Source organism: Solanum verrucosum, unplaced genomic scaffold (assembly GCF_900185275.1).
Source record: "Solanum verrucosum unplaced genomic scaffold, falcon-dt-bn FXZP01000125.1, whole genome shotgun sequence".
Taxonomy (NCBI): Eukaryota; Viridiplantae; Streptophyta; class Magnoliopsida; order Solanales; family Solanaceae; genus Solanum; species Solanum verrucosum.
The window spans coordinates 1,118,177-1,145,980 of NW_026019923.1; the positions used below are offsets into that span (position 1 = coordinate 1,118,177).

A 27,804-nucleotide genomic window follows, 5' to 3' on the forward strand; every position below is an offset into this window, starting at 1 on the left:
TTATGCAGTTAGAGATTGTTTCCAATAGACCCTCGTCAACGATATATACTACATCCTCTGAAGATCATAAAGGAGGTTCTCTTATATAACACTTTCAAGAACTGCCAAGTGAATCGGACTTTCAAATTTCAACTTAACCATACAAGCTATACAACATAAAAGATAAACAAAAACCAAAATACTTCTTTCAAGAGAAGGAACAAAAGAAAACTGCCCAGAATAAAAAGCCTGGAGAAGTCCTCTATTCTTCGGCTTTTGCCCTCCCACTCCTGATTAGTGTAAATTAACTGTATAAATAACGTAATTTCTTGCTCCAGAGAGTTCATTGCAAGAAAAAAAGTTTCTCCTGACGAAAATTATAGAACAAATTACAACATCATACTTCCACAAACCATTCTTTTGCTGCAGCACACGACTAGTGATTATCAAAATACATACTTGAATTACACTCTGCTGCAATGCCTGTCATCATCTTCAACCATCCAGCATATTGAAAAAGAACAAAAAAAAGGAGAAAAATGAATACCACTATAACAGAAGAACATGGTTGATGTATGCATCCAGTTTGAGTTGGTGTGTCTAATTCTGCATTTAACAGATCAGGAAAATCGATCAACGTGTACTTTACCCTCCTTGTCCAGCAGCAGCTGCTAATCTCTGCCATCTTAACTCTCGCTGCTTTTCCAGGTCAGTGGCCCGAGCTGCTTTCTCAGCATATTGTTTCTGACAATCTTCAAACAAATCAGCGTCCATTTCAAGGAACATTTTGCGGACATTTACAGTCAGCCCATGGACAGCCTGATTCCAATGACTCCTTATATTTTTTTCCAGAGCCTCAAAAATTATTGGTAAAATTACATTCCGATTCTGGGCAATCAGACTCACAACGTGCTCATTATTCCATAAAAATAAGGCTCGTTCTGCAACCTGAAAAATATAAAGTTACTTCAAAGATGCCTTTTCATAGTCCTGGATCCTCCTTAGATGAGATTAAAAAGTACTGAAATAACCTGGGGCACTTAAAACTTCTTTTTAATATTCTTCAAACAGAAAATAACATCAGACATGTTCATTACTCTGCAACATTTTACTCTCTCCATTTTAGATAATATGACGTTGTTTGACTATGCACGGAGTTTAAGAAAGAAATAAACTTTTAGTTATTATGGTTTAAACATGCCATTAATGATAAAATGGGATGTCTAAAGTTGAACTCTTTCCAAATATGAAAATCTGTCGTTCTTTTTTGGCATTGACTTGTAAGAATATAGTGCTGCATAAAATATAACAATGGAGTACCATAAATAAGCAACATGACCAATGAATAACACTAAACACAAAAATGACATACCCAAAATGTCTATCCTTGAAAGGAAACAAGGAGGAATAGGAGGTGAAATAGCAGGGACAGAGTCTGTTTGCACTAGTTTTGAGTGCTAACTTACCCAGCTTCTCACCTATTTATCACATCACTAGTGGCTTTTATTGTGGTCTCAGCCACGGAGGGCTAGGAAAGCAAATCTTTTCAGGTACACAAACTCTAGAAGTGTGTACTAAACAAAGAGAAATGCCAGCTGATTCCCGAATCTTAAATGAAGAAAGGAAAAGTCAAACCTGTTATTAGCAGTTCTAACTTCCGAGGGAAAGATGAAATACTAAATTTTGAGACAGGATTGAATAAGTTCCAAGATGTGACGGGGCTATGCAAGCTCTAACTGCCCACAGAGATTTTACACTTCGTTCTCTCAACCCGAGGCATTTAGAATAAAGAAAACTCAGCAAATCAGTATTCAGGTAGGAGAGTCATGTACACACTCATAAAAAACTACGGAAGTGTTAAGAGGCATTACCATTCATCTCTGCTGATATTAAGGCCTTAAAACTCTAGTTTAACTATATTCACATATCCTTGAGGCTTACATAACAGTTGCTCCCATGTTCCAAACAGCTAAGTTGCACAGACTCTTTACTTTCGATGCCGCACCGCATTGGATTCTCCAAAAATACACTACTTTTAGAGAATCCAACACGCACCCGTTGACATTTTGGAAGAGTCCGAGTAAAACATAGCCAAACACTAAGTTCAACAATCCTATGGCTATTATTTTTATCTCTATCTTTTTGGATACACTTTAAAGTGAACTCAATAATTATTTAGAAAGTATTCACGAGCATAGCAAGTGCCATACTTTCCAGTATGAGAAGAGTTTAGAGTAGGAGAGCACTAATAAAAATCTACGGAGAACACAATTAAGGTGCAAGTAGAACAGACATAAATTTATCAAATAATATAACCAGTGAAGCTGCTGGCACGCCATTTCCAGAATATGCCTTCCATACAAATACATTTCTTAATGGGAAATAAAGTACTCCCTCCATTTCATTTTATGTGACAAGTTAAAAATGTGCACGGAGTTAAAAGGGAAAAAGGAAAAATTATTGAAACATGTTGTCTTAACCATGCCATAACAATTGTGTGGCTATAAAAAAACTTATCATTAAGGCTAAAATGGGAAGTTCAAATTACGTTGTTTCCAAATTTAGAAAGAGATCATCCTCTTCTTAACAGACTAAAAAGAGAATAGGATCACATAAACTAGAACTGGAGTAGTAATCTATTTAAAGAGAATAAAGAATTCATAGGACAGAAAAAGAGGCCCTCATTGCCCAAGTTATCTATATCTATCTATACTATATTAAAAGCAGGAAACACAACTTAAAAGTTAAATTACAAGAATATCCTTTTTAAAAATTTAACTATATAAAAAGTTAAATTAATTAAATTCTCTTCTTAAAAAAACTAATTATCCTACTTTAAAAAAACTGTCGCACTAAATTCAGGCTTATACAAGCAGATGTGCCATTTCGGAGAAATTCTTATCAATATGAAGAGATGCATCCTTTCGAAAAGTTCCCTGCACGTAAATATTTTTTTGGCATCTCAAATGGGATAGATTTCCCATCTTCCTTTTTGTATTGCTAGCATTTTTTCCCCTTCTGTTTGAAAAACAATTGAAGTTAGAATTCTCAAGACACATTTCTATGTCCTGTTCCTTTTATTTTCATTTTTGTTATTGGTTCTTAATACTCTATTGCATTCTGAAATGATGACCGTCCATGTTTGGGAACAAGAGGTTTTTTGGTGAATGCCCTTTTGTCTGATTATGTGTCACGTCTATATGCTGTTATTTTAGGGACGATGCCGACTTAGGATTCATCTAATCTACCACAAATTTGGGCCAACTTCAGTGAGTTCACCATACAAAATTCAATAACTTTTACTTTGACATACGTGATTCTATGCTTCCTCTTGTTAAGTATCTTGACAAAGTACGGTGGACTCTATTAATTTGTGCCCCAATAGTTAGCAAATGCTTATCATACTAAAAAGTTTAAGGACTGAAATATTCTTCTAAGTATCTACTTATAAGAAAATATAGCACCTACAAACAAACCCAGCAATCACAACTATTCCATAAATTTGTTTACAATATAACGATAGGTGAGTTGTGTAAATGGAGAAGAGTTGTGAAAACACGAAACTATTTGATGATATACTCAAAAGAAGAGTGGTCGAGTAAGGTGACTTATAATGTTACTATGAATGGTTATTGTCAAATGAGGAACTTGGAAGAGGATTTTAAATAGAGAGGAATGATGAGGAAAAAGAATGGGTGAAGCCAATTAGTCAAATATTGTAATCTTTAACACCTTACGTTCTGGACTCTGTAAATCGAGGAAGCTAATTGTATAATGGAGGAAATAAAGGGTTATGAATTTGTATTTGATAAGTTTAATTATCTTTTACTTTTTGATGGGCACTCGCAACATGATGATGTTAACTTTTCATTACATTGTGTAAGGAGGTGGTTAAGAGAGGTTCAAATGAATGAGTACATAAATAATGTTATTTGAATGGCTTGTGCAAGGAAGGAAGATGACTAATGTTGCAGAGACTTTGAAGAGGTTGATGAAAAATGGGATTACTCCTACATACGTTTTGTGTAACACCATCGAGCGGTTATTGCAAGGAAGGCAATATAGGGAAGGCTTATTCAACTATTGGAATTGCTTGAGAACCCAACTTCCCTAATATGCAGACATATAGCATCTTAATTGATGGATAATGAGATGTTTTGAGATTCTTAAAAAATAGAAGCTAATTATAGATTGAAGCCGAATCCATGTTTTCTAATCAATTATGTGTAATGGTAGGCTCTCTGAAGCTGATGTAGTTTCTAAGTCATATGATAGATAGAGGAGTTAAGCCAAATGGACATATGCTTATAGACGAACATACAAGGGGAATAATGATCCATGTTTTTAAATGTTTCAATAAGTTGCTACAAAGTGATACAACACAAACACTTACATAGAATAATACTCTATTAATATTCCAATTATTGAAAATCACGTTTGAAGAGAGATTTATTTCTCAATTCTCAGCATCATATGATTAAACGATCCATGACTGATGTGCCTATATTTCTATTTAGTTCCACCAACCAAGACTACAAAAAGACAACATTAAATGATTAAATTGGTGTTACTTTCTAACATCTTCTTCCCAAAGGTGTTTGTTTGTTCTCCATTTTTGTAAGCGCTTCTCCTTTTTCCTTTTCTATGCACATGGTTGTACTTCATAAGTTAAGAATAAAAAGAATACATAAATCTAATTAAACTTTCATTGTTCATCTTTATAATTTCAAACAATAACCAATTATTATTAACCTACACAAATAAGTAACCATACGACAATCCACATTGATCATTTAGAAAAATTTCTATTATATCCTTTTGTGTATATTTATTTACCCAAACATTTATTATAATAACATTAATATTATTTTATAAAATTGTATGCTACATCGCTCGAAATACACATGCAACATGCAATGCACGTACCGATAATTAGCTATTATAAAAGCATGAACATAAATGTTGGTTGACCAATATGGAACGACTTTTATACCCTTAAACTATCAACTTCACCTTCTTCTAGAAAAGGACGGAGTTGTCATTAAATAGAGGTCATAACGTAGATAGTTATTGATGTAAACACAGAGTCTAAACTATCCAATCCTATTTCGTTAAAGTCAAAAGAAGTTGGGTTGGTCTCTACAACTGCATGACAACACGTATACATTATATAGCCAAGTTTCTTCGAGGATAAGTTGACTCATAAGAGATGGATTGGGTTTATTCAAAAGTTTCGACTCTATCGTTTAAGACTTTTCAGAGAATAGAGATATGTTGCAATCATATATCTCTCTCTATATTGATTACACAATACAATGATACTCATTTCTTCTTCTCTATTTTATGACCTTGGTGTCTAGGCCAACTTTAGCACACCTCAACTAATTCCACGGATACCTACAACCTCCTGCCAGCAACAGGTATCTCTGTCCACCAAGGCTAGGACAGATGGGAAGAATCACCTAGTGTTTTTTGTCTCAACTGGAAATTGAACCTAAGACCTCATGGTTCTCAACCACTTCATTGACCACTAGGTCACACCCTTGGGTGCTATTTGGTGTTTTCATTATATGTATATGCTTAACGATAAGAATTATGGTGGAGAGGTAAGTACTCATTTATTCTTAATCAGATGTCTCGGATTTGAGCCTTATTGGGTATAGAGTCGGCTTTGTATCAACTGACAGTTTTACACACACCCCCCCACCCCTATTATAAGACTTCTCGACAAGAATCCAAATTTAGTGGGGCTCCAATATTGATACAAAAAATACGTATGTTATATATATATACATCTCATAATTAAGTTAATGATGTTCGTTTTTATAACTTTTATTTTTCCATTAGAGATTTAGTGATGGATAACAATATAAATTTGAAAGTAATATGAAATTGAAATTTAAATAGTTCAAGTTCTTTTTCAAATTTTATAATAAGGAAATGGAGGGAGTTTAGTTATAATAAAGACAACAACAAAAGGAAAATGTATACTAAGAACCATATCTTTGAAATTATTAGGTGAAATATAACGAGATAACATATTTATAATCTATACCTCCTAAAATTAAATAAAAATAATTGAATTACCATCTTCAACAAAAAAAATATTGATAACACATTCTAAGGACTAGGCGGTGACTTCTTGCCAATATTCACAACACATTTTATTTTCAAAGAACATGCGATAAATTTTTACATATAATTACCTACTAAATATTACTTTTGACATTAGTTTCTTATTGAACTAAATAAGAACTCCTAATGCACCCAAGGGTGTGGCCTAGTGGTCAATGAAGTGGTTGAGAACCCTAAGGTCTCAGTTCGACAAAAAAACACTAGGTAATTCTTCCCATTTGTCTTAGCCTTGGTGGACAAAGTTACCTAGTACCTGTTGCTGGTGGGAGGTAACAGGTATCACGTGGAATTAGTCACGCGAAAGCTGGCTTGGACACCATTGGACACCACAGTCATCAAAAAAATAAAATAATAACTACTAATATTATTATTTTTAAAACTAATAAGAACTCCTAATATTTAGTAATCTAATAATGAGAATATTCATAATTATAGTAATTTTTGGTGATAAAGGGATCTTGAAACTACAAGTCAAATAAATGTTCTTAAATTAAGTATTATTTTGAAAGTTTATCATCATTGGATATAAAATTTTATAATAGTAGTTGGGGCTACACGTGTGAGCATGTGACATAGAAACTAGTAAGATGATAAAGAGCAAGAAGATTCTCTAGACAAGAAATGCATGCTACTACCTTCGAAGATGGAAGATCGATTTACAGGTGTCACAAAACAATCTTTATCCAATAAAGAAAATTATTGTCCATGCCATGCCTGCAAGCATAATCTCGAATGGAAGACCATAGCACTGAATATACACCAACACACCATGCAATAGAGAACCTAGCACACTTCTTTAGAGCCTTCAGGCGAATCTAATGCAAAAAGGCACTCATCAGTCAAGCTGTTGGATGAGCCATGTGAGACACACTCACATACTTCTTCTTATGATTGCAAACAATCTCCCCCATAGATTCCAACAATAAGTCAAAAAACAGGCAACTATCCATGGAATCTTTGCTACAATTGCAATTATACAAAAGATATGGGAAATAGCAGCATGGCACTTGCTAACTTATAACAAAGTCAAAGGTTTAAGTCTGATGAATAAAAACCATGTGAAAGTTATACTTCCCAAAAAAAACAAAGGCAAACACCTACACCAACCCTTGAGCTAAACCGAATAAGAGAAGCAAAATTTACAAACACAAAAACTTGGGGCTTCAAACAGGGTTTGAGTTATCCATTTAAGTGCGGAATAAGACCTCAATTAGGAGCACCCAAGGTGTCACCTAGTAGTCAGTGAAGTGGTTTGAAACCTATGACGCTCTCAAACTTAAATCCTAGTTGAGGCAAAAACATTTGGTGATTTCTTTCCATTTATCCAAGCTTTGGTGGATAAAGTTACCCAATACCTATTTTGGTTGGAGGAAGCAGGTATATCATAGGAATAGTCAAGGTGCGGCAAGCTGGCCTAGACACCAAGTTTTTTTTTATTTTTAAAAGACCTCAATTAGGATGATTTTCATAGATCACTTGCTCTTTTTGTATGTTATGGAGTTGCTAGTCGCTACTCCATCTAGAAAGCTCTTTTAAATAGCAGAAGCTTATTACTAGATACAAACCCCCCCCCCCCCTCAGAGTTCGGGAAGGATAGAAGTAAACATAGGGGCCATCTAAGAGGATAAAGTGTTTCAACATTTTTTTTCTTTCATAGAGGGAAAAACGTAGGGGTAAGGTCTGCGTACACTCTACCCTTTCCAGATCCCACTTGTGGGATTAACACAGGGTGTGTTGTTGTCTAGAGGGAACAAGTGTATCAAGATATCTAGACAACTTGAGATAACTAGTGGGAATCCAGAAGGAGTCTGTGCGATTGAGATTATGTAAGGGATGCGTTGGAAGTCATTAATTTAAGTATTTAATTATATTTTTAGTTGTTTTATTTATTATTCTAGAATAGGATTTATGTTTCATAGTTTCATAAGGATTAGGTTAAGTTATAGTTATTAGTTTGGAATAGGATTTAGGTCTCTTACTTTCATAAGAATTAGACTTTCTATTGATGTAATAAGACTCCTACTTAAAGGGGCTTTTGATGAATAAATCAGTAAGTCATAATTCAGCAAAAAGCAAGAGATTAGAGTTCTCTCTTCCTTTGAACTCTAAGGTTTCAGTCTCCCTTTGAAGAACTGAAGAGATCAGAGTTCTCTTTTAATGAGCCTCCCTTTAACGAGCTGATTTATATATCGCCTTGTGAATCGATCCTTCCCTAAAGATTCATAACAAATTACATGAAATTTTTATAATATTTGTGCTAATATCACCTTACTGAAACTATAAAATTGAAATATGAAAGATGTTGCATTGAGGTAACAATGCTCCCAACACTGACCAAATTTAGGATCATCAAAACTAGCTTAACTGAAACTCATATTGCATTAACCCATTGTGATGCAGTCTCCCCTTCTTTTGTAAGCCAACAGTCACCCCCAAAACTGACGAGATTAATTTATCTATCCTCTCTTACTAAGTTCATCGAAGATAGACTAATTGGTTTCAACTAGACTACAACTTGATGTGCCAAAGCAGCAACAAATTAGCAGAAAATCTATCATCTCATTACCAACAAACTCTTTATAAAAAATACTTTAGTATAACTTTAATTTCCTCAACCTCCTTCTTCCCCTAACTTTATGTTTTTACTTTTGAATTAAGTAGCCAAATTGCAGGTTTAACGGATCTCACTCATACCCCCACTACTTGTATGACTACAGTGGTGAGAAATTCCTATCAATGGGAGCAAGATGAATTGTTTGGACAACCCAAAAAGCACACCAAGATAGTCAATTTGAGATAGGCATATAAATTATATATGTCAAATTATAAGGCTATGATAATCTACAAGGTGATGGGGCCTCTCAATTGAAGGTCTACCTTGGTTTTTGATGAATAAATCACAAAGCAATAGAATACATAAGCAAAAATAGAACAGAGCAGACTAAATCAAGGATAGAAGGTGATTTTCAGAAGTAACTGTAATGATTAAGGTCTTGGATTTGAGAGGTTTCAAGGGCTATCGATGGAACCTGATTCAATGAAATGGTCGTGGACACAAGTTCCTGCTACATAACTTCTTCCTAGTTTTACTGGTGTTTACAGCTTAGTTACATTTCTGCAAGGTTTTATAGCAGATTTATGGACACAACACGGGTGGAACTTCAACTTCAAAAGACAGCTCAATGACTGGGAGGTTCAGAGAGTAGCTGAATTTCTCAACATAGTGGAGCCTTTCAATGGACTTCAAACAAGGGAGGATATTCTATGATGGACAGGAAACAATAGAGGAGTATACAAAGTCAATAGAGCTTATAAACTATGGATCAGATAAACCAACAAACTACAAATTGTCATGGAAACAAATATGGAGAAGCAGAATACCCCATAAAGTATCTTGCTTTGTCTGGTTGTTGGCCAAAGAAACAGCTATTACTCAAGACAATGTCATGAAGAGAGGGATAACCTTATGCTCTAGATGCTTCTTTGTGAGGAAACTTTAGAGACTGTTAACCATCTGTTTCTACACTATAAGAGTACAAGTACACTCAACAATTATAGAGAATCTTTTTGAGTCTCAAAGGCATCTCTTAGACTATGCCTAGGAAAGTTTCGGAGGTTTTAAAGAGTTGGGAGGAAGCAGGAGTACTGGCAAAGACAGAGGCAGATGGAGAACTATCCCTGCTGCAATATGGTGGGTAAATATGGAAAGAGAAGAACTCTAGGTGTTTGAGAGCATAGAGAAAAGTGTGCAGAAAGTGAAGCTCAACTCCATTTTGTTATTATGTTTTTGGTGTAATCAGTTATACTCAGATGATATTGTCTCAATAATTGATGTTTTAGACTCAATTTAGCTATAGAGCAACAAGAATTGGGGCCACTTGTATATAAGGTTTCAGAACAACCCATTTACTGTTTTGTGATATAATAATAAGTTAACAAGTTTAAAAAAAAAAAAAAAAACTTCTTCCTATTTCTGGCCATGAAAACTGATACGGAATTCTGCTTTCATATAAAGGTTAAAGTAGCAAATTTTCATTGGTTGGTCACTTGTGAAGCTTATTCAGCCCAGCATAGTGAAGGGGGGTGGTCATTTGCACTTAAGCCCTAAAGCTAGGTGAAAAACACACTGGGCACTTTGCCTCGCCTAATCGTAGCTTTAGTGTAGTCACCAAAGTGATGTGGTGTACACTTCATTGCAAATAGGCGTTGTTCTAAAAAGTTGACACTAAACAACAAAAAATTCACTTAATTGTACTATTTGAATTTTATTTTTTTATTTTGATGACTGAGGTATCCGGGCCAGCTTTTGCACACCTTCGACTATTTGAATTTGTTTGTCGGTTATATATAATTGCTTTTTTCACTTAATTGTACTTTTTAAATTCATTTGTCCACATAATTGTTATTTATGGTCATAATTATTGTTCTTAAGTTTCATTTTTTATTTTTTATATATTTTTCTTCATTTGTGCCTTCCATTATTAAAATTTAAACCTCACGCTTAATTTGCACTTTCCGTTTAAAGCTGCAACAGACCTCATTGCTTTTTTGCATCTTTCACTTCTGATAACATTGCACCTAAATGAGAAAATGAGGGGAAAAAAAGGGGAAGGAAACACCTTCTGGTATCTTACCAACCAAAGACAGTAAATAGAGTAGATAAATTTTCTATTTTTCCAAAGCTAACATAGTTTAAATGCAAATGTACTCAGCAATCCTTTTTTTATATTAGTACACAAGCAGTATACAGAAGTAGAAAATCCACACAAAAGCATGATTCAACAAATAGTTCCAATCATCTGCACATCCACCAAGCAATTAAAATATATATAAAAAAGGTGTCATAAAGAAGTTACTAAATACATTCACTAAATTAACAACCACGGAATCAGGTAAATGGGGCAATTAATGGCTTTGAAGTTTCTCCTAACCTGAAAATGTGGGCTGTTAAGGCAACGAGCAACCTGACGAAAAAGAGGAACCATGCAGCGCTGAAATTCAGCAGCTTGTGTGGCTTCCAGAACTTCTTCAAGTTCCCCAAGAAAGAGAACTTCCTTTTGGCAATTAGTGACAGGCCAGTATTTCAACAAACCCCTTATAACTGTATCACACAACTTGTAATCCTTCTCCACAAACTGGACAATACAATACGACAATTGCTGATGATACATTGCAATTGGTTTTGGCTTGTGGAGCGGTATGAGAGCTCGAACAAGAAAAAGTTTATGTTCCTCTTTCATTGGCAACGCGAAACCATTTATAATACTCCCTAAGATCTCCAAAAGTTCCCCTATTCCACTGTGCCTCTCAGTCTCATATATAAACCTATAAAAGATATTATTAATTGCTTTCCTGATAAATGGCCTATGCACCATAAATTTCCCATATATCCGGTGAAGAATCGTTTTCAAATACTCTCTCTCCCTTGGGTCCTCAGACTCAAACGAATCCAATAACTTCAACACAAACGAATGATCAATAAACTTTTTAGCCACCTTTGTATCAGTATCTGCTGAAACTATATATCTCAATAACAACTCATATACCAACTGTAAATGCGGCCAAGACGCCTCGAGATACTGTTCTTCCTCTTCAGGTTCCACATTTTCTGACCCAGTATTCTCATGAGACGCCGGAGGCAAGCACCGGAATATATTAACAGATATCATTTTCAACATTTCTTCCTGATTAATTTCACTGATTTTCAAAGAATTAGATTGAACGCAATCCACAAGTTCTGCTAGTGTTTGTCGTTTGATCTCTTTTTCCCTAACCATTTTCATAGTATCATTGAAATCAAATTGGTAGCAACAAACCTGAAGTTTCCTAAAGAAAAAACTCTGCCGTTCAGCCATTGGCACGTCCTTCAACATTGGAAGTGCCTCAATTGTTCCCGGCGCTGGAACTGCTGCTGACATCATTGTCTGCTGCTGCGTCGAATTGTTCATCATTCCAAAACCAGCACCAGCACCGGCACCTCTAGAAGCATGATTCACTACCACATTGGATGTTGAAACCGACCCGGAACTCCGATTACCTGACGCAGCAACCACGAAATCCGAAGGATCCGATTTCGGCACCTTTTTGTGCCCTCGCTTAATAATTTTATTCAACATTCTTCTCTTTTTCTCTCCTCCAATCAATACAAAATCAAAAAAACAAAAACCTAACCCTAAATTCTTACGTTTATTAGCATTTATCAAACATTAAAAACCAAAACAGATTCTCCTCCTTATGTACAAAAATTAAAATTGAGATCAGCAATAATTACGAACACTTGATTCTCGCAATGTGTCAATTTTCAAATGCGGATCTATTGAACGAATCGTAGAGAGAGGAGAAACTGAACAGGTAGATAGGAGGGATGATCCATGATTGTCCGGCAGGGAGGACGGTGATCGGAAAGCGATTTTCCGGCGAACAATCAGAGAAAATGGAGGGAGAGATATGTAAATAGAGAGAATTAAGAGATGGGAAAATGGAAAATAGCAGTAGTGAGAGAGAGAAAGTGACCAAAGTAGGGATGATTTAAAATAGAGGGACTGTTAATGGAAAATATTATTTTTTTCTTTCATTTTATTCCTTTCTTGTGCATAATTTATTTTAAAAATAAAATCCCATCAAAATTTTATTGATTCTAAAATTGGAAATAATAACTCTAATAATCACCATCAAGGGTTGTGTTAGAATAGAGAGAATCTTTCCGTCTTTTACAAAAGGTCTCGATTATGAGTATAAAAGATAGTTTGATACTTATCTCGTGTTAATTGAATTCAGGAAAAGGCTATAATAGAAAAAAATGGGTTCCGGTTTCCTCCTTCGCATGACTTATACGACGTGAATCTGATTTAGTCAAGGTCGAGGCACCATATAGGTGTGTGTAGTATAAAGATGGAAGAAACTCCTCAACAATTAACTAGAAATTTTGAGTTTGAGTCATAAAATAAAGAAACAATTGATATGGAACATTTCCCCCTTTAATGAGCTCTACGCAACGCGTATATAAATTAGTCGAATCCTAAAGCGGAGTGTCAAATACTTCATGAAAAACTTTGAAAAAAAATTACAATAAGCATCTGAAGTTGGTGAAATTCCTCAATTCTTAAATAGAGGTCTCAGATTTAAAGTTGAAGAATTGAGGAACCTCTACTAAAAAAATTCTCTTTTTAATAAACTTTGCAAAATACAAATTTGAATGAGTCGAATAAATAATTTTGAATACCAAATAGATATACAAAAGATAATTATTAACAAGATAAAGAAGAAAGAGCACTTGTGAGTTGAAACAAAAGCAACAAGAAAAAGTAGTAGATACCAACCTACTTTGTGGTTTAGATGGAACTACACCAAATGAACTACCAACCCAACAAATACATGACAAATATTAAGTGGTGATATGGTGTCAAAGAGGGCAAAAAAGTTTACTCTTGTAATCATATATATCCTTTACCCTTTTATATATGCAAATTTTATATTTTATATGAATTAGTTTTGAATATTTTTTTGAAATATTGTTTCAAAATACTTTTATTTTTTGAAATTGTGATAATTTTGAAGTGCAAGAATTGATGCTTCTAACTTTTGTGAAGTGATTTACATATGTATAAATTATACATAAAAAATACCATTTGTCACAAATATATAATTATACATATTTTGAAATATTATAGTGAACTAAAACTTATTTAACCCTCTAAAAATTAATAGTATTATGTTTTTTAAGATAGGTGGAGTAAAAAAAGATTAAGAAGTACTAAATTTGAGAAAAACTACTTCACTTATTATTTTAGTATTAGTCGTCTGTTTCACAATGAAATTGGTTGCCATAGAAAGAGCACGAAGCACTAGTGCTACAAGGTCAATTTATATATACATATCTATATATTAAAAAATACTTTTTTGTGGGTAATGCAAGAGTTGACACACCAATGATAAGCCTTTACTTGTAGGTCAAGTATCCAATTTTATCGCGCATTCAAAGATGTTGCCTAACCATCGATAAATTTGGATGAAAATCATAAAAGACCCAGATTCAAATCTCAGTATCGATGAAAAAACATCTAGTGAGTTTCTCTCATCAACCTAAGCCTTAATAAGCACGTGAATCGATGCATTTGCTAGTAGGAGGTCATGTCTAGGTGCACAAATTATCTAATACTTGTATTAGTAGAAAATAACACATATTATGTGAATTTAGTCATAATGCACATGAGCTAATCAAAACACCACGACTGCGATAAAATTAAAAAAAGGTGTTACCTCCGACCGAACCAAGAAGAGAACTTAGGTGACCACAAGCTAGCCTGATGATATCAAAGAACGTGAAACTAAACACAAACAAATAAATAAATGGAGTTAATTTAGTAAACCAGAAATATCAGAAGGCAAACCCGAATACCAAAGGGTCATTTGGCACACGGGATGAGATTAGCAAAGATATCGTATGAATTAGAGAGGGTAATGTGTTCTCAAACCTTACCCCCTACCTTGAAAAGGTACAAATGTTTTTCCGATAGACCCTTAGCTCGAGCAAAGCATATCAAAGAGTGAACCAGTTTTTATGCACTCAAGGTAAAGGAAACAGTTTCTCAAGCAAAATTAAACAAAAGTGGTAATATTGTCATTCAGAAGGGTCTATAATGACCCTTAGATGAAAACTCATTCCAATGTGTTGTACTCTGCACATTAGGGTAAACTCGAGATAGTTTTTTACTAACATAGTATGTTATAAAATAACATCTGAACATTAGTCTAAGGGGAAAATTTGGGAAGAAACCAAGAAAAAATAAAAAATTATACAAATGGAATATCATATCCAGATTTTTACACCAGAAGCATCGATAGCAAGTCGTGTCATGTCAATATTGAGGATTTAAAATCAGCAAATGATGGTTTCCAATCCAGACCCCAAGTAAACATTTGTGCTGCAGACTTCGTTCAATGAGGTTTAAAAAAAAACTTCATGTTATGGACACTGCAACCTTCAAGTGCTGTATTTCAGAGTCACTTCGTTGATCTGAACGGGAGTTTTGGGTCGATAATGGTCATCAGTATCTACCTCTTCAATTTCCTGAGTGGCCATATTAAACCATGTAACATTAAAGGAGACCAAAAGAACGATAGAAGAAAGAAATTTCATTACAAAAATTGTAAATGAAATAAGCAACCAAATTCGAATTTGCATATTTAGTTTTTTGTTCTTCATTTTACCCCATTCTTAGCTCCATTTTTACATTGCATCGATGTTGTACTTATAGTTGTGTTATACTTTGGATTAATTTCATATGGTTATTCTTTTTATTGCTTGAGCTGGATGATGAAATAATGTTGTGCATCCAGGACAAGGTGGGAGTGGCCTTTGTGGTTGACAAGATGAGAGAAACGAAACTGAGATGGTTTGGACATGTGAAGAGGAGATGAGCAAATGCCCTAGTAAGGAGGTGGGATAGATTGGTAGGGGTGGGTTTAAAGAGGGATAGATTGGTAGGGGTGGTTTAAAGAGGGGTCGAGGTAGGCCGAAGAAGTATTGAGGAGAGGTGATTAGACAAGATATGACCCAACTCCAACTTACCGAGGACATGACTTTAGATAGGAGGATATGGAGGTCGCGAATTAGGTAGAGAAGGCAGTTGAGGGTTGTCTCGATATCCTGCAGGGTAGGCTTGGTCGTAAGATAGTATTAGCAGTATTCTCGTAGTTTCCTGTTCTTAGATTACTGGTACCACCTGTTGTTTCTTGTGCTTCGTTTATCACGTTATTCTGCTTTGTATGATCTGTTACACTTCCTCTATTATTTGCTATGCCTTGTAATCTTATTTGGTATGCCTTATTATACTACTATCATCTTATTTGTTATGTCCTGTTCTACCTCTGTATTGTCCCTTTCAAACTGCCTTGTTATGTGTTACTTGAGCCGAGGGTCTTTCACAAACAACCTCTCTGTCTCCACGAGGAAGGGGTAACGTCTGCATACACTCTACCCTCCCCAGATCCCACTTGTGGAAATACACTGGATATGTTGTTGTTATCCACACTGTTCAGGACTTGGATTACTATTAAATGCTAAATGATATGGGAAGGCAGTGAAATATCAAATGCTCATCTGCATTGTCTTCTATGCAACAACTGATACAAAAAAGGAGGAGGTAACTAGTACCTGCACGATATCCTCTCCCTTTATTACACGCCCAAATACATTGATCTTGTCATTCAGATCTGGAATTGGTGCAGTTGTTATAAACAGATCAAATCCTTCGCCTTCATGATTTGTTTTTGAAGTACCAAGCATAAATGCTTCATGCTTCAGGCTGAATATAGAGAACTGTAACTTAGTGATCAATGAAAACAACTGTATATCAAGACTACTGTTTAGACCAAAAAACAACAAATAAGATTAACCAAACCTCGTGTCTAGTCGACTGTAATGCTTTCCCCTCGAAGTCCAATCTTCTGTACCTTCAGGTTTATCAACTTTACTACCATGGATTACAAAGTGCTTTATTACACGATTAAATCGCATCCCTTTGAAGTGGCCCTTCTGACTGCAAAGGCATTTTATAGAGTTAATGCATATGACAAGCATTTACAGTATAACCACAAATGCAGAGAACTTGGTTCACAGAGCCTCTTTATGCAACTACTATGATACTAAATTAAGCAACATGTATCATTGCCAGCTGGCCTCAAAGTGTCAACTGCATGACTTATACATTGTGAACTCTAGCAAATTAGCATGATACATCTCCACCGGCACATTTCCTAGATTCTGGTTCTACTTCTACATGATGTCATGCTTTAGTATTCATTTATTGATCACTGTGAGACTGAAATTACCAGTCATAGAATAAAGGTTCTCTTTCGGATAACAAAGAAGATGAACTACTTCTTAAGAAGAGAACTTTTTAATAAGCCCTCATCTGGAGATCAAAGTTTGAAGACTTGGGGTTCATATAAATGGTGGGGTGATCAAGAAATAAGCTTTATATCATTTTGTAAAGATATGACATCTAGGCCAAACTCAACCCTAAAAGTTAGCTCATGAGGGGGGATTACCCAAGTCCATATAAGTAGACCATCAATTCATTACCCAACCAATGTGGGACTCTAACTCACCCTAACACCTTTCATCAGCATGAATCTCAAAACCAACATCAACATATGCTTCTAGACACTCCCCACCCCACCCCCAAAGTATCGACCACTGTAGAGTGAAGAAAAAATTTAAGGTAACACGAATACAAATGCAGCACATCATTTCAATGAAACATTGCCATAGACATAAACCAAAAATAATGAAGTACGCACCAGAAATCAACAAATTCGTCAACAATGTCAGGAGAACCATCCTTGTAAAGTTCCACAATTATCAATCCTTTTGAGGTGGTTATGGACTGTAAAAGTTTAAAAGAGTTAAGAAAGGGAAAAGAATCAAGCAGAGCCAAACAACAAAATGGGGTACCGAATTATCCAATCGTACCCAATATACACAAACGAATAGAACTTGTAAAAACAAACAAAACAGTAGTAAACAGTCATTTGCCTCCATTTACAGAAGTCCCAAAAAGGACATTTTTCTCATAAAATGACTCGTTAATACTTGGAAGCTAATCATATGCTGTGGGAAGAGCTGGGAAGAGCACGTGCTCGAAGTAGGAAGAAGGAAACTAGAAAAGGATACTTGAAGCAGATCCCTAGCATTACTTCTGTATACAAAGTTCTGATATTCTATAAGAACCAGTATTAAAATACTTGTTTCTTTTAACAAAACTGAGATTGAAATCACTCATGCGACCACTTCCATATAAAATGCAGAAGCAATTTTCTGTACTCACAGCATATGTAGGGCCATTGACATCAGATCTCTTATGCTCAATAAACGTATTTTTACCCTGCATCATGCAAACAGAAATATGCATTAAGCACAGAAGAAGAATAACCAAGAATTTCATCTGCATCTGTCCCCTATTCTTGTTCAAGCCCAGATGATCTCGTAGTGAGGATTGCAGTGTTATCAAAAGAAAAAAAATGCAATATAGTAGTAATATCCGTAGGGCCTTTAGCGCAAATAAAGTGCAGGATGTAATGAAAAAAGGTGCAAAGGGAGAAAATACAACTATATATGTTTAAGTCTAAGACTAATAATTATAAGCATGAATGACAAATATATGAACAAAGAAAAATTTGAAAAGAATTATGATAAAGAGAAATATCAATTGTTCTTCAAAAGAGGCTGATGACAAGAAAGTTCACATAAAGCAACATGAAACGCTGAACACACTTTGACCCTCGCTTCAGGGCTTAAGCGTGCTTTTGACAACACTGGTTGATTGTGAAATCAGTTCAGGAAGATGGAAGTCCCAAAAAGTCTAAATATGGTGTGGGTGTGGGGGGTTACAGGTCCACCATCACTATGAGTCGGGAAACCAATCCCTCCTACAAGTCAAGAATTATGAAATTCTCACAACAGCAAGGTCTACTCGAAAAGAATTCCGTTCATTGAAACTTTTAACTGTGACAAAAGCAATTTATACAGTGGCAAGTATCTCATCTCAGACCATCACAAGCTACAAATAAATCAATCCCGTATTTTTCTAAATGGACAAAACAATTTATCATCAAGCAAGAATTGAAATTGCAGTTATTCATACCTCAGTGGTTGACAAGTCATACTGTGTCTGAATCATTGACCTAGAAGAAAATTATTAAGTGTAAGGTCAGTGAACATTCATATAGCCAGCCAGACCCAATTCGCTTGGGATTGAGGCTAAGTTGTTGTTGTTATAATGTACTTTAAAATGATCGATAGACTTGCAGTATCCCATAAATTAATTAAAAAATTACATGTGCATTTTATGAAGATTTTCCATATGAAGAGTTACTTTTGACTTGCTAAAAAATTACATGTGCATTGTTGTTACTTTTGACTTTCCTGAATATATATGAATGCATGAACCATTAAGAAATAAGAGCTACATTTAACAAGTGTCAAATTAAGGCAACGACCATTAATACCCAGGGCGTTTGTAAAAACAGCAGAATGCCTTGGAGATATAAATTTTAGCTTGCAGTCAAGAGCTGAAAAATTGATCACTTCTTAAAGAAATGAACTACTAGAGACTAAAGTTTTGCTCTTGTAGAATCACATTCATAAAATTTTGAATGTTCCCTTTGGTGTAAAGTTCACAAACTCTTGGTTTAGTTGCCACGAAACCCACACAATTCCTTGCTATCAGTACCCAAAAACAAGCGCAAAACCTTTACACATCCAACTGCCGATTTATGTTCTCTACTATACTGTAGTTAAGCCCATGCTAAATAACATAAACACAACTGAAGTTCAATGTCAGACTCAAATATGGATGACAACACAAGAATACAGAAGTTACAAATTTTCTTCTTTTTAATTTTATTAATTTATCTTACTTTTTGATAAACGGAAATTTCGAATTTAAGGGTACATGATATCGAATCACTTGTTTACATATACAATTTTTTTTATTCAATCCACCAAAAAAATAAAAATAACAAAAGAAAAAGAAAATATCAATAAGCAATCAAATAACGACCATAAATTTCATACATCATAACACCAAAAAGAGTAATTTCAAATAATTCAATATCATAATGAGTTTTTTAAGTAGCATATTTAGATCTGTCCATGACATGTTACTTGTCACAATTCATTTTTCGCCATTCAATATAAGCTAGAGTTGTCAGAAAACATACAGTGACTTATCCATTAATAATGAAACCAATATCAATGTGATCACTAACAGCAAACCATGTTCAACACTAGGAGCTGCAAACAGAGGGGATGAATTGGATATAGGTAGGTAGAATACGGATAAAATATCCGAGCCACCCATATTTCACACGGAGAACACAAGCTAAAAGTCAGAATAAGCTTAGACTCCCAAGAAAACGAGAATTCATAAAAAATACTCCCTCCATTTCAATTTTGTTTCTCTTACTTTCCTTTTTAGTTCGTTTAAAAAAGAATTGACTCTTTTCTTTTTTGGCAACTCTTTAACTTCAACTTTCCACATAACATGTTTAAGAGGACAAGATTAAAGGAAATTTGGGTAATTCTACCTATCTTCTATCTTTAGTGTAAGACCACAAAATCAAAAGTTTTCTTCACTTTCTTAAACTCTGTGCCAGTCAAAACCAAACACAATCAAATTGAAACAGAGGGAGCAACAAGCAGGCAAATGAGTATTGATAATATGGATATTCATATTATCCATTTTTAGTGGATAAAATCCATATTTGATCCATTTTTAAATGGCAGTTATCCAACCCATATCTAATGGATCGAATCAGATGGTTACTTGTTTATTAAAACCATTTTGCCAAGCCTAGTCAGAAGTAAAACACTATCAGAAAACCTTGGTGTCAGAATGAAAGAGAGCCTCATAGCTCATCAGCAGGAGCTGTTCTGCCATTAGAGTCTTGTCACTACAGATTCTTATAACATGGATATTTGCATAGTACCTTCAACCTCAAATGATCTAGATTTTCCTCTAGCCGTCACATGTTCTTAGAAAATGAAGAGACTTCAGGAGAGAAGGAGCGGGGATGGACAAACAGAGGCATCAATGAGAAGTTTTATTCAGAGAGGTGGTTCGGAAACATTGGGTGTTTAGGAAACTTAGACCAGTTGCACAGGTTTTCCTTCATTTCCACACATTCTTGGATTTCAAGGTAAACAGTTGACCTTGGGATGATAAAGATCAACTCTGACCAATTTACATAACAGGCCATTAACTCATCCATTCAAAACTCGTCTGTCTGTCAAGTTACAGAGATTATCTAAATCGATTCCATCATCTTGCATATGATCTTATAAGCAATAATTTCATTTATGTATGCAAGAGGAAAACATGTAAGCACTAATCCAAAAGGAGTTTGGTTTTGTTTTAAATTGCTACTTTATTATTATTATTTCTATTCTTATGTTGTGAAGATAATGAGCGCATTGGTGAAAATTTGGATCCTAGTACCAAGTACTTCTCAAGTATGGAGTACTGAAATATTAGGACCCAAACAACGCATTTATAAGGATTCACACAGACAACCCCAACTAGCTTGGGATTGAGACATAGGTGTTGTTATAGTATTTCTATCTTTATAATAATGGTAGCCGAATTAACTTGTGCACACCTTGACTATCACGCCAGATACCTGCATCCTCCTAATAGTACATGTTCGGCTAACTCTGTCAACCAAGATTTAGACATATGGCAATTAACTTTTAATTGAACCTTGCTCTGCCATGATCTTCAGACCCCTGAATGCACAACTCACCCCATCATTTGTAAATGTTGACACATCCTCCAATCCATCCACAAAAAGGACAAAATATCTTTTGAGTCATTTAGGTGTAATGTATGTTGGAGTTATTTTTGCATCATATGGGTTAAAAAGTAAAGAAGTTTGCTTTTTCTCCCTAAATGTGCTTTACTACTTTCATATAATTGTACCTATAATCCACCAGTTTTGAACTGTACGCCATTGATTCTCGGGGATTTCACAGTTACAAGAACAAAAAAATAGTTGTACCCACACAGGTTTATCTCTTTTTCAGCTTGTGCTCCATACGTAAAATCCAAACCAAAACTAAGCTCAACATATCAATGAACGGCTCAAAAATCACAAAATTTATACCCTACAAGCAACTAGAACAAGCATCTGAGATAGCTACAACAATACTAGTACGTACAAAGAAAGGATTTTGACAAACCTTCGAGACCAGTGTCTATAAGTAGCAAACAGGAAAAACACCATTACAGCAACGATTAAGCCATAAAGCATAATCGTAGGGACACTAATTCCACTTGGCCCCTTCTTCTTTTTGCTTTGCAGCAAAAGAGCTTGTGGTTTTATTTTCGCCATGAGTTCTGGGCTTTGCAGGTATAAATATCTGAATTTTCAAAAAAAACCAAGACCAAATTAAAACCCATTTTACCAAGCTAAACCAACAAAAACAATATAAACATTTCGAGAACAACCAAACGAAAATACAATTTGAATCTAAGATGTGTTCCCAGATAGCAAAGCTAAAATCAGATTCAAAAATCAACTTACTGGACCAAAATAAATTTTCTATCCCCATTTAATCCTTTAAAATTCTTATTCGTCTTCGCAAATTTATTGAATCACCAGCCATTCAAAATCCCATATTCAGATGCAAAAAAATCAACTACATACCCAGCGTAATCCCACAAAGCAGGGTCTAGGGAGGGTAAAAGTGCACGCAGACCTTACCCCCCCCCCCCTCCCTTGGAATAGCAAGACTATTTCCAATAGACCCTCAGCTCAAGGAAAAAAACAATCCAAAGCAGTATAGAGAAAGGAATAGCGGAAATGAAGTGGCAAAATACTATAGACAACCATCCCGAACAGTACTCATAACAAGATAATACGATAATCTATGAACAAAAAAGAAAAAAACAGATCGTAACCAAACTCAAAGGACAATAAACTATAAGATCAATACTACAAGCTGATACAGAAAAATCACATTTTTATATTTGCAATCAACTTGATAATTACATAAAAGAAAAAAAAAACCCAAAAATACTTGAACTTTATATTTCCTAAATTGAAGTTCCAAGCAAAATTCATCAACACAGTCTAACATATTAAAAAAAAAAAAAACTTTAAGCTCTTTCCATAAACATGGGATTTGCTTAAAACACTCCCTGAACCGATCTGAATCTATTTCTTTTCAAATTAACACATTAAAATTTCAGATTCTACTTAAATTTACAAAATCAAGACATTTATTTAACATATTGTACCTAAATTATGCGAAAAATAAACCCTAGCTACAATTACGATTCGATTTTTTAACAGAAAAATCAACTCAAATATGAAAATTTGAATTAAAATTGTTAGTCACCTGCGGAAAAATTGAATTGTTTTTCGTTGTTCTTCACTGTCGCTTCGTTGTCTACCGGTGGAGACAGAAGAGAAGAATATACACTTCAATTTTGTTTAATTTTCAAAACTTCACTTTAATAAATAGTGACTTAAATTAATTACTCAAGCCAAATGCCTAAAAATAAAAATTTATGACCTTTTTTTTTGTTTTCTATCCTATAGTATTTAATATCTATATTGATATCCAATTATATTCAATGCATTGTAAGGTCCATTTCTCGAGGTAGCATATGATTTTTTTTTTAATTTCCTAGAGCTGCTATGACTAAGAATATGTTTCATCAAATTTTTGAAAACGGCTTATTCTATAATAAGTATTCTTATCGAAATAATTTTTAGAAAAGAGAAAAAATATTGTGTTTGATCAATTATTTGGAACATATTTTTTCTAGTAACTGATAAATATATTGTGTGATATAAGAAGCTAGTTGCACTAAGGAAGCAACTACATAAGTGATAGGGGTATTGGGAGGTACCTTTAGTGGTCATCAAGAAGATTGGTGGAGAAGCCCAAGGTAAAGTGACAGGAAAGAAGGTTGCATATACCTAGTGGAGTTCATGGACGTGAAAGAGAGGCAAATGCTTAAAAAAATCGGCTCGCGACTTGGATCAAGTGAAGTGCATCGAGGATGAAGAAGACAAGATGTTGGTGGAAGAGACCTCCATTAAGCAAAGATAACAATCATATTTTCACAACTTTTAAACAGCGAAGGGGACAAAGACATTTTGTTGTGGAGATTAAACATGTTATTAGTAGGATATTGAGCAGGGAAAGAGTGATCTATCCCAATGAGATTTCAGTGAAATTTTGAAAGAGCACATATAAATCAGGTATAGAGTGGTTAACTGGATTGTTTAATATTATTTTAAAGACGTTTGAAATGTCTGACAAATGAAGGTGGAGTACAATAGTTCATTGTACAAGAGAAAGGATGATATCCATAATTGTAACAATACAAGAGTATCGAATTGTTAAGCCATATGATGAAGGTCTGGGAGAGAGTGGTGGAAATGAGGGTGAGGAGAGGGGTATCAATTTTTTAGAATCACTTTGGATTCACCTTGACGTCGGGATGATTGACTACTGAATCCATCTATCTTGTGCGAGACTGGTAGAGAAATATGAGAAAAAGAAGAGGGGCCTACTTATGATGTTCAATGACCTTAAAATGGCTTGTGACAAATTCTCAAGGAGATTTGGAGTATTTTCCAGTTGAGATAAGGTTGCATCTGGGATCAGTTCCTAGCCCTTTTTTATTTGTCTTGCTGGCGAATAAGTTGATGCGGTCTATTCAAAAGAAGATTCGATGGTGTATGTTATTTGCGGACAACATAGTAATCTCAAAGTACATGTTAGGTTGGAGATTCAGAGATAAACTTTAGGGCTCAAAAAGGTTAAGTTAAGCAAGACCAAAATAAAAATTTTGGAGTCTAAATTTAATGTTGTGTAGGATGAAGCAGATGTAGAAGTGAGGCTTGTCACAAAGACTATTCTCAAGAGAGAAAAATTTAAGTATCTTACGTCCGTAATCTAGGTAAGTCGAGACACTCACAATGTTGTCACACATCAGATTAAGGTGACATGGATGAAATGAAGGCTTGCCTCTGGAGTCCTATGTGATAATAAGGTACCACCTAAACTTAAGGGTGAGCCTTACAAAGTGATGGTTAAACTGTCCTTGTTATATGGGGTGGAGTGCACAGGGGTCAAAAATACACATATTCAGAAGTTACATGTTGTGGAGATGAGAATGTCAAAATGGATGTGTGGACATACTAGAAGCGACAAGATTACAAATAAATTTATATGAGAGAAGGTGTAAGTGATCTTTGTGACGGACAATATGAGAAAAACTAGACTGAGATTGTTTGAGCATGTAAAGAGGAGGTGTGCAGACCTCCGATGAGGAGATATGAGAGGTTGGTTGTAGGGGTACGCCAAGAAGTAAAGGTAGGCTAAAAAAATATAATTGAGAGGTGATTAAACATGACATGACATAACTTCATGTTATCTAGGACATGACTCTGATAGGAAGAAGTGGACGTCGCATATTAAGGTAGAAGGTTAGTAGGAGTAGAGTGTTGTCTTGTGTTGCTTTTGTTACCCATCGTCATATATTGTGTATGGTATTCCGATTAACACACTATTTTAATGTTGGTATTGTTTCTTTCTTGTAGGTTCTACATTGCTTTTCGTATTAATTGTTATACTTTCTTCATTATTTTCTTCCTCTTTTACTTGGGTTTGATACACTTGAGCTGATGATCTTTCGAAAATAACATGTCTACCTCCACGAGGTAGTGATAAGATATGCATACACTTTACCTTCCTCAAACCTCACTTAATGAGATTTCACTAAATATATATATTTTTTTTTTGTAACAACTGTAAAATATTACCATAACCACCAAAGAACAGATACAAATAAAAGAGCACCTATTTCTAAAACAGAGAATAGGCCTCTAACAAAACAAAATACCTAGTTACATAACAAATGTTGAATAAAATGTCTACATTTATTTGCTCTTTTAGAACTACTAAGTAAGTGTAATCTTTCACTGATTTCCTTCTTTATCTGTGTTACTGTCTCTTCCGTACACATATGTCTCTAAATCTCCTCCAATTCCTAGCACGCCAAGTGTGGTATATGATTGCTCGGCAGATAGCTGCGATGATCTCTTTTTTGAATTGCTTCCAACGATTTCCTTTTATGTTTTTCAGGACCTGTACAATACCAATATTATGCACTGGTACTTCTGTCCATTGGTGCATAGCTTGCCACACAGCTGATGTCTATTTGCAATCTTCAAAGAGATGAACATTAGTCTCCATTACTTTTTCCTCACATAAACAACCTGCAGTATCCTCCTCCTGAATCTGCAGTCTCAACTTTCTTTCCTGTGTGAGTAATCTTCCTTGAACTGCTAACCATGTCATGAATCTATGCTTTGGCATAGCCATTGACGTCCAGACTAGTTCAACAATATTCCATCTAGGCTTAGGACCCATGAGTGCTTGATAGCTCTTGGTAATAGAATACTTACCAGTTTGAATCAGCATATATCTTCTGTGATTGTACCAGCCCTGCATGTGTTCTTTGAGTGCATTAATTTTCCTCCAATACCAGCTACAATCAATAGAAGTTTTATGAGTCCATATTGACGTGTCATTCTTCATATATATGCCGTGAACCCATTTAACCCACAATGACTCTTTGTTAACTATAATTTGCCACAATAATTGGCCCACATATGCCTTATTTCAATTACTACAACCTTTAATATTCAAACCACCTTGTCTTTTTGGAAAACACACTTTATCACATGCAACCAATGCTACCTTCTTCTTATCAACACTGCTTCCCCATAGGAAATTTCTGGATATCTGATCCACTTTCTTGAGAATACTTTGGGGAAGGATGAATACTGCTCCCAAAAACTATGAATTGAGAACAGTACTGCATTAATCACTTGCAATCTCCCTGCATATGAAAGTTGTTTAGAGTATGTTATTTTTATTCTGTGAGTAATCTTGTCTATCAGGGACCAACACTCAATCTTCTTCCATTTCTTAGGTGATAAGGGGAGTCCTAGGTATTTAATTGGAAACACACCCTCTGAGAATCCAGTTCTGGCTAGAATTTGCGTTTTGACCCTCTCATCTACCCCAGCTAGGTACACATTAGATTTCTCCAAATTGGCCTCTAAACCAGTAGCAGCATTGAAGTGAGCTAATGTTTCCATCACTCTATTCACTGAGTCCACATTTCCTTTGCAAAAAAACATCAGATCATCAGCAAATATAAGGTGTGTGAGTTTCAGTTTCTTGCACATTGGGTGGTACTTGAAGTCTGGCAATTGACTCATTGTATGTAGTGTTCTAGACAGGTACTCCATCACAAGTACAAACAACAAAGGAGATATTGGATCTCCTTGCCTCAATCCTCTTCTACCTGCAAAAAACCCATGGCTTCCCCATTTACTTTGACTGAGAGCATGGTGGTTGTTACTCCCAACATAATCCACTTCACAAATTGTCCAGGAAACCCAAAATGAATAAGTACTTCCTCCAGGAATTCCCAGCTAACAATATCATATGCTTTCTTCAAGTCTATCTTCATAAGACATCTAGGAGATGCGTTCTTCCGATTGTAATGTCTCAATATATCATGGCAAATGAGTACATTATGCATCATTGATCTTCCTTGGACAAAAGTTGATTGGTTCTCTGCAACTATAAGACTAATAGCTGATTTCAACCTACTACAAATTAATTTTGATATGCACTTGTAAATGGCATTACAATAAGAGATAGGTCTGAATTGACTGGCAAATTCAGGCTTATCAATCTTGGGAATAAGTGCAATACTAGTTGAGTTAATCTGCCTCAGAATCTTGTTGTTCTGGAAAAATTCTAGCACTGCATTTGTAAGATCTTCTCCCACAATAGGCCAAGCTGATTTATAATATTGTTGTTGTTGTTGGAGTATCAAATTAAGGGGAAATGCAATATCAAAGCTCATTTTACAAGTAATTCGGAAAAAAATATATGAAGTAGTTAACGTAAAAAGTTGTTTAAAAACACCTCAAACTTTTTGATAAATATTTCAAATTTTGAAAAATTATGTATATGTTGTCCTATATAATGTTAGCTTTCGGTTTATTATCATTCATATATTGCTTAACTATAAAAAATAAAACATTACACCATCATCTAATGATGCAATACTTATGAAATTTTAGACT

The 27,804-nt window shown here is 34.9% G+C and overlaps 4 protein-coding genes across 4 annotated transcripts in view; 1 reads left to right on the top strand and 3 right to left on the bottom strand.

Annotated features, from left to right (window-relative positions):
* The window catches only part of LOC125826321 (uncharacterized), a 198,133-nt gene that overhangs the window by 68,345 nt on the left and 101,984 nt on the right, over nucleotides 1-27,804 (top strand). The gene's annotated exons all lie outside the window — the stretch shown is intronic.
* Nucleotides 165-12,614, bottom strand: LOC125826235 (serine/threonine protein phosphatase 2A 57 kDa regulatory subunit B' beta isoform-like). The gene is made up of 2 exons (XM_049505559.1): nucleotides 11,046-12,614; nucleotides 165-927 (listed from the first exon to the last, which is right to left on the bottom strand). Exons 1-2 carry the CDS (start codon nucleotides 12,228-12,230, stop codon nucleotides 625-627), a joined length of 1,488 nt encoding a protein of 495 aa, XP_049361516.1. The 5' UTR covers nucleotides 12,231-12,614; the 3' UTR covers nucleotides 165-624.
* LOC125826396 (peptidyl-prolyl cis-trans isomerase CYP21-4-like) lies at nucleotides 14,806-23,109 on the bottom strand. The gene is made up of 8 exons (XM_049505711.1): nucleotides 23,018-23,109; nucleotides 21,857-22,036; nucleotides 18,762-18,801; nucleotides 17,946-18,002; nucleotides 17,419-17,504; nucleotides 16,518-16,655; nucleotides 16,271-16,421; nucleotides 14,806-15,184 (listed from the first exon to the last, which is right to left on the bottom strand). Exons 2-8 carry the CDS (start codon nucleotides 22,006-22,008, stop codon nucleotides 15,098-15,100), a joined length of 711 nt encoding a protein of 236 aa, XP_049361668.1. The 5' UTR covers nucleotides 22,009-22,036; nucleotides 23,018-23,109; the 3' UTR covers nucleotides 14,806-15,097.
* On the bottom strand, nucleotides 26,997-27,581 carry LOC125826574 (uncharacterized). The gene has a single exon (XM_049505928.1). The coding sequence runs from the start codon at nucleotides 27,579-27,581 to the stop codon at nucleotides 26,997-26,999; it is 585 nt and encodes a 194-aa protein (XP_049361885.1).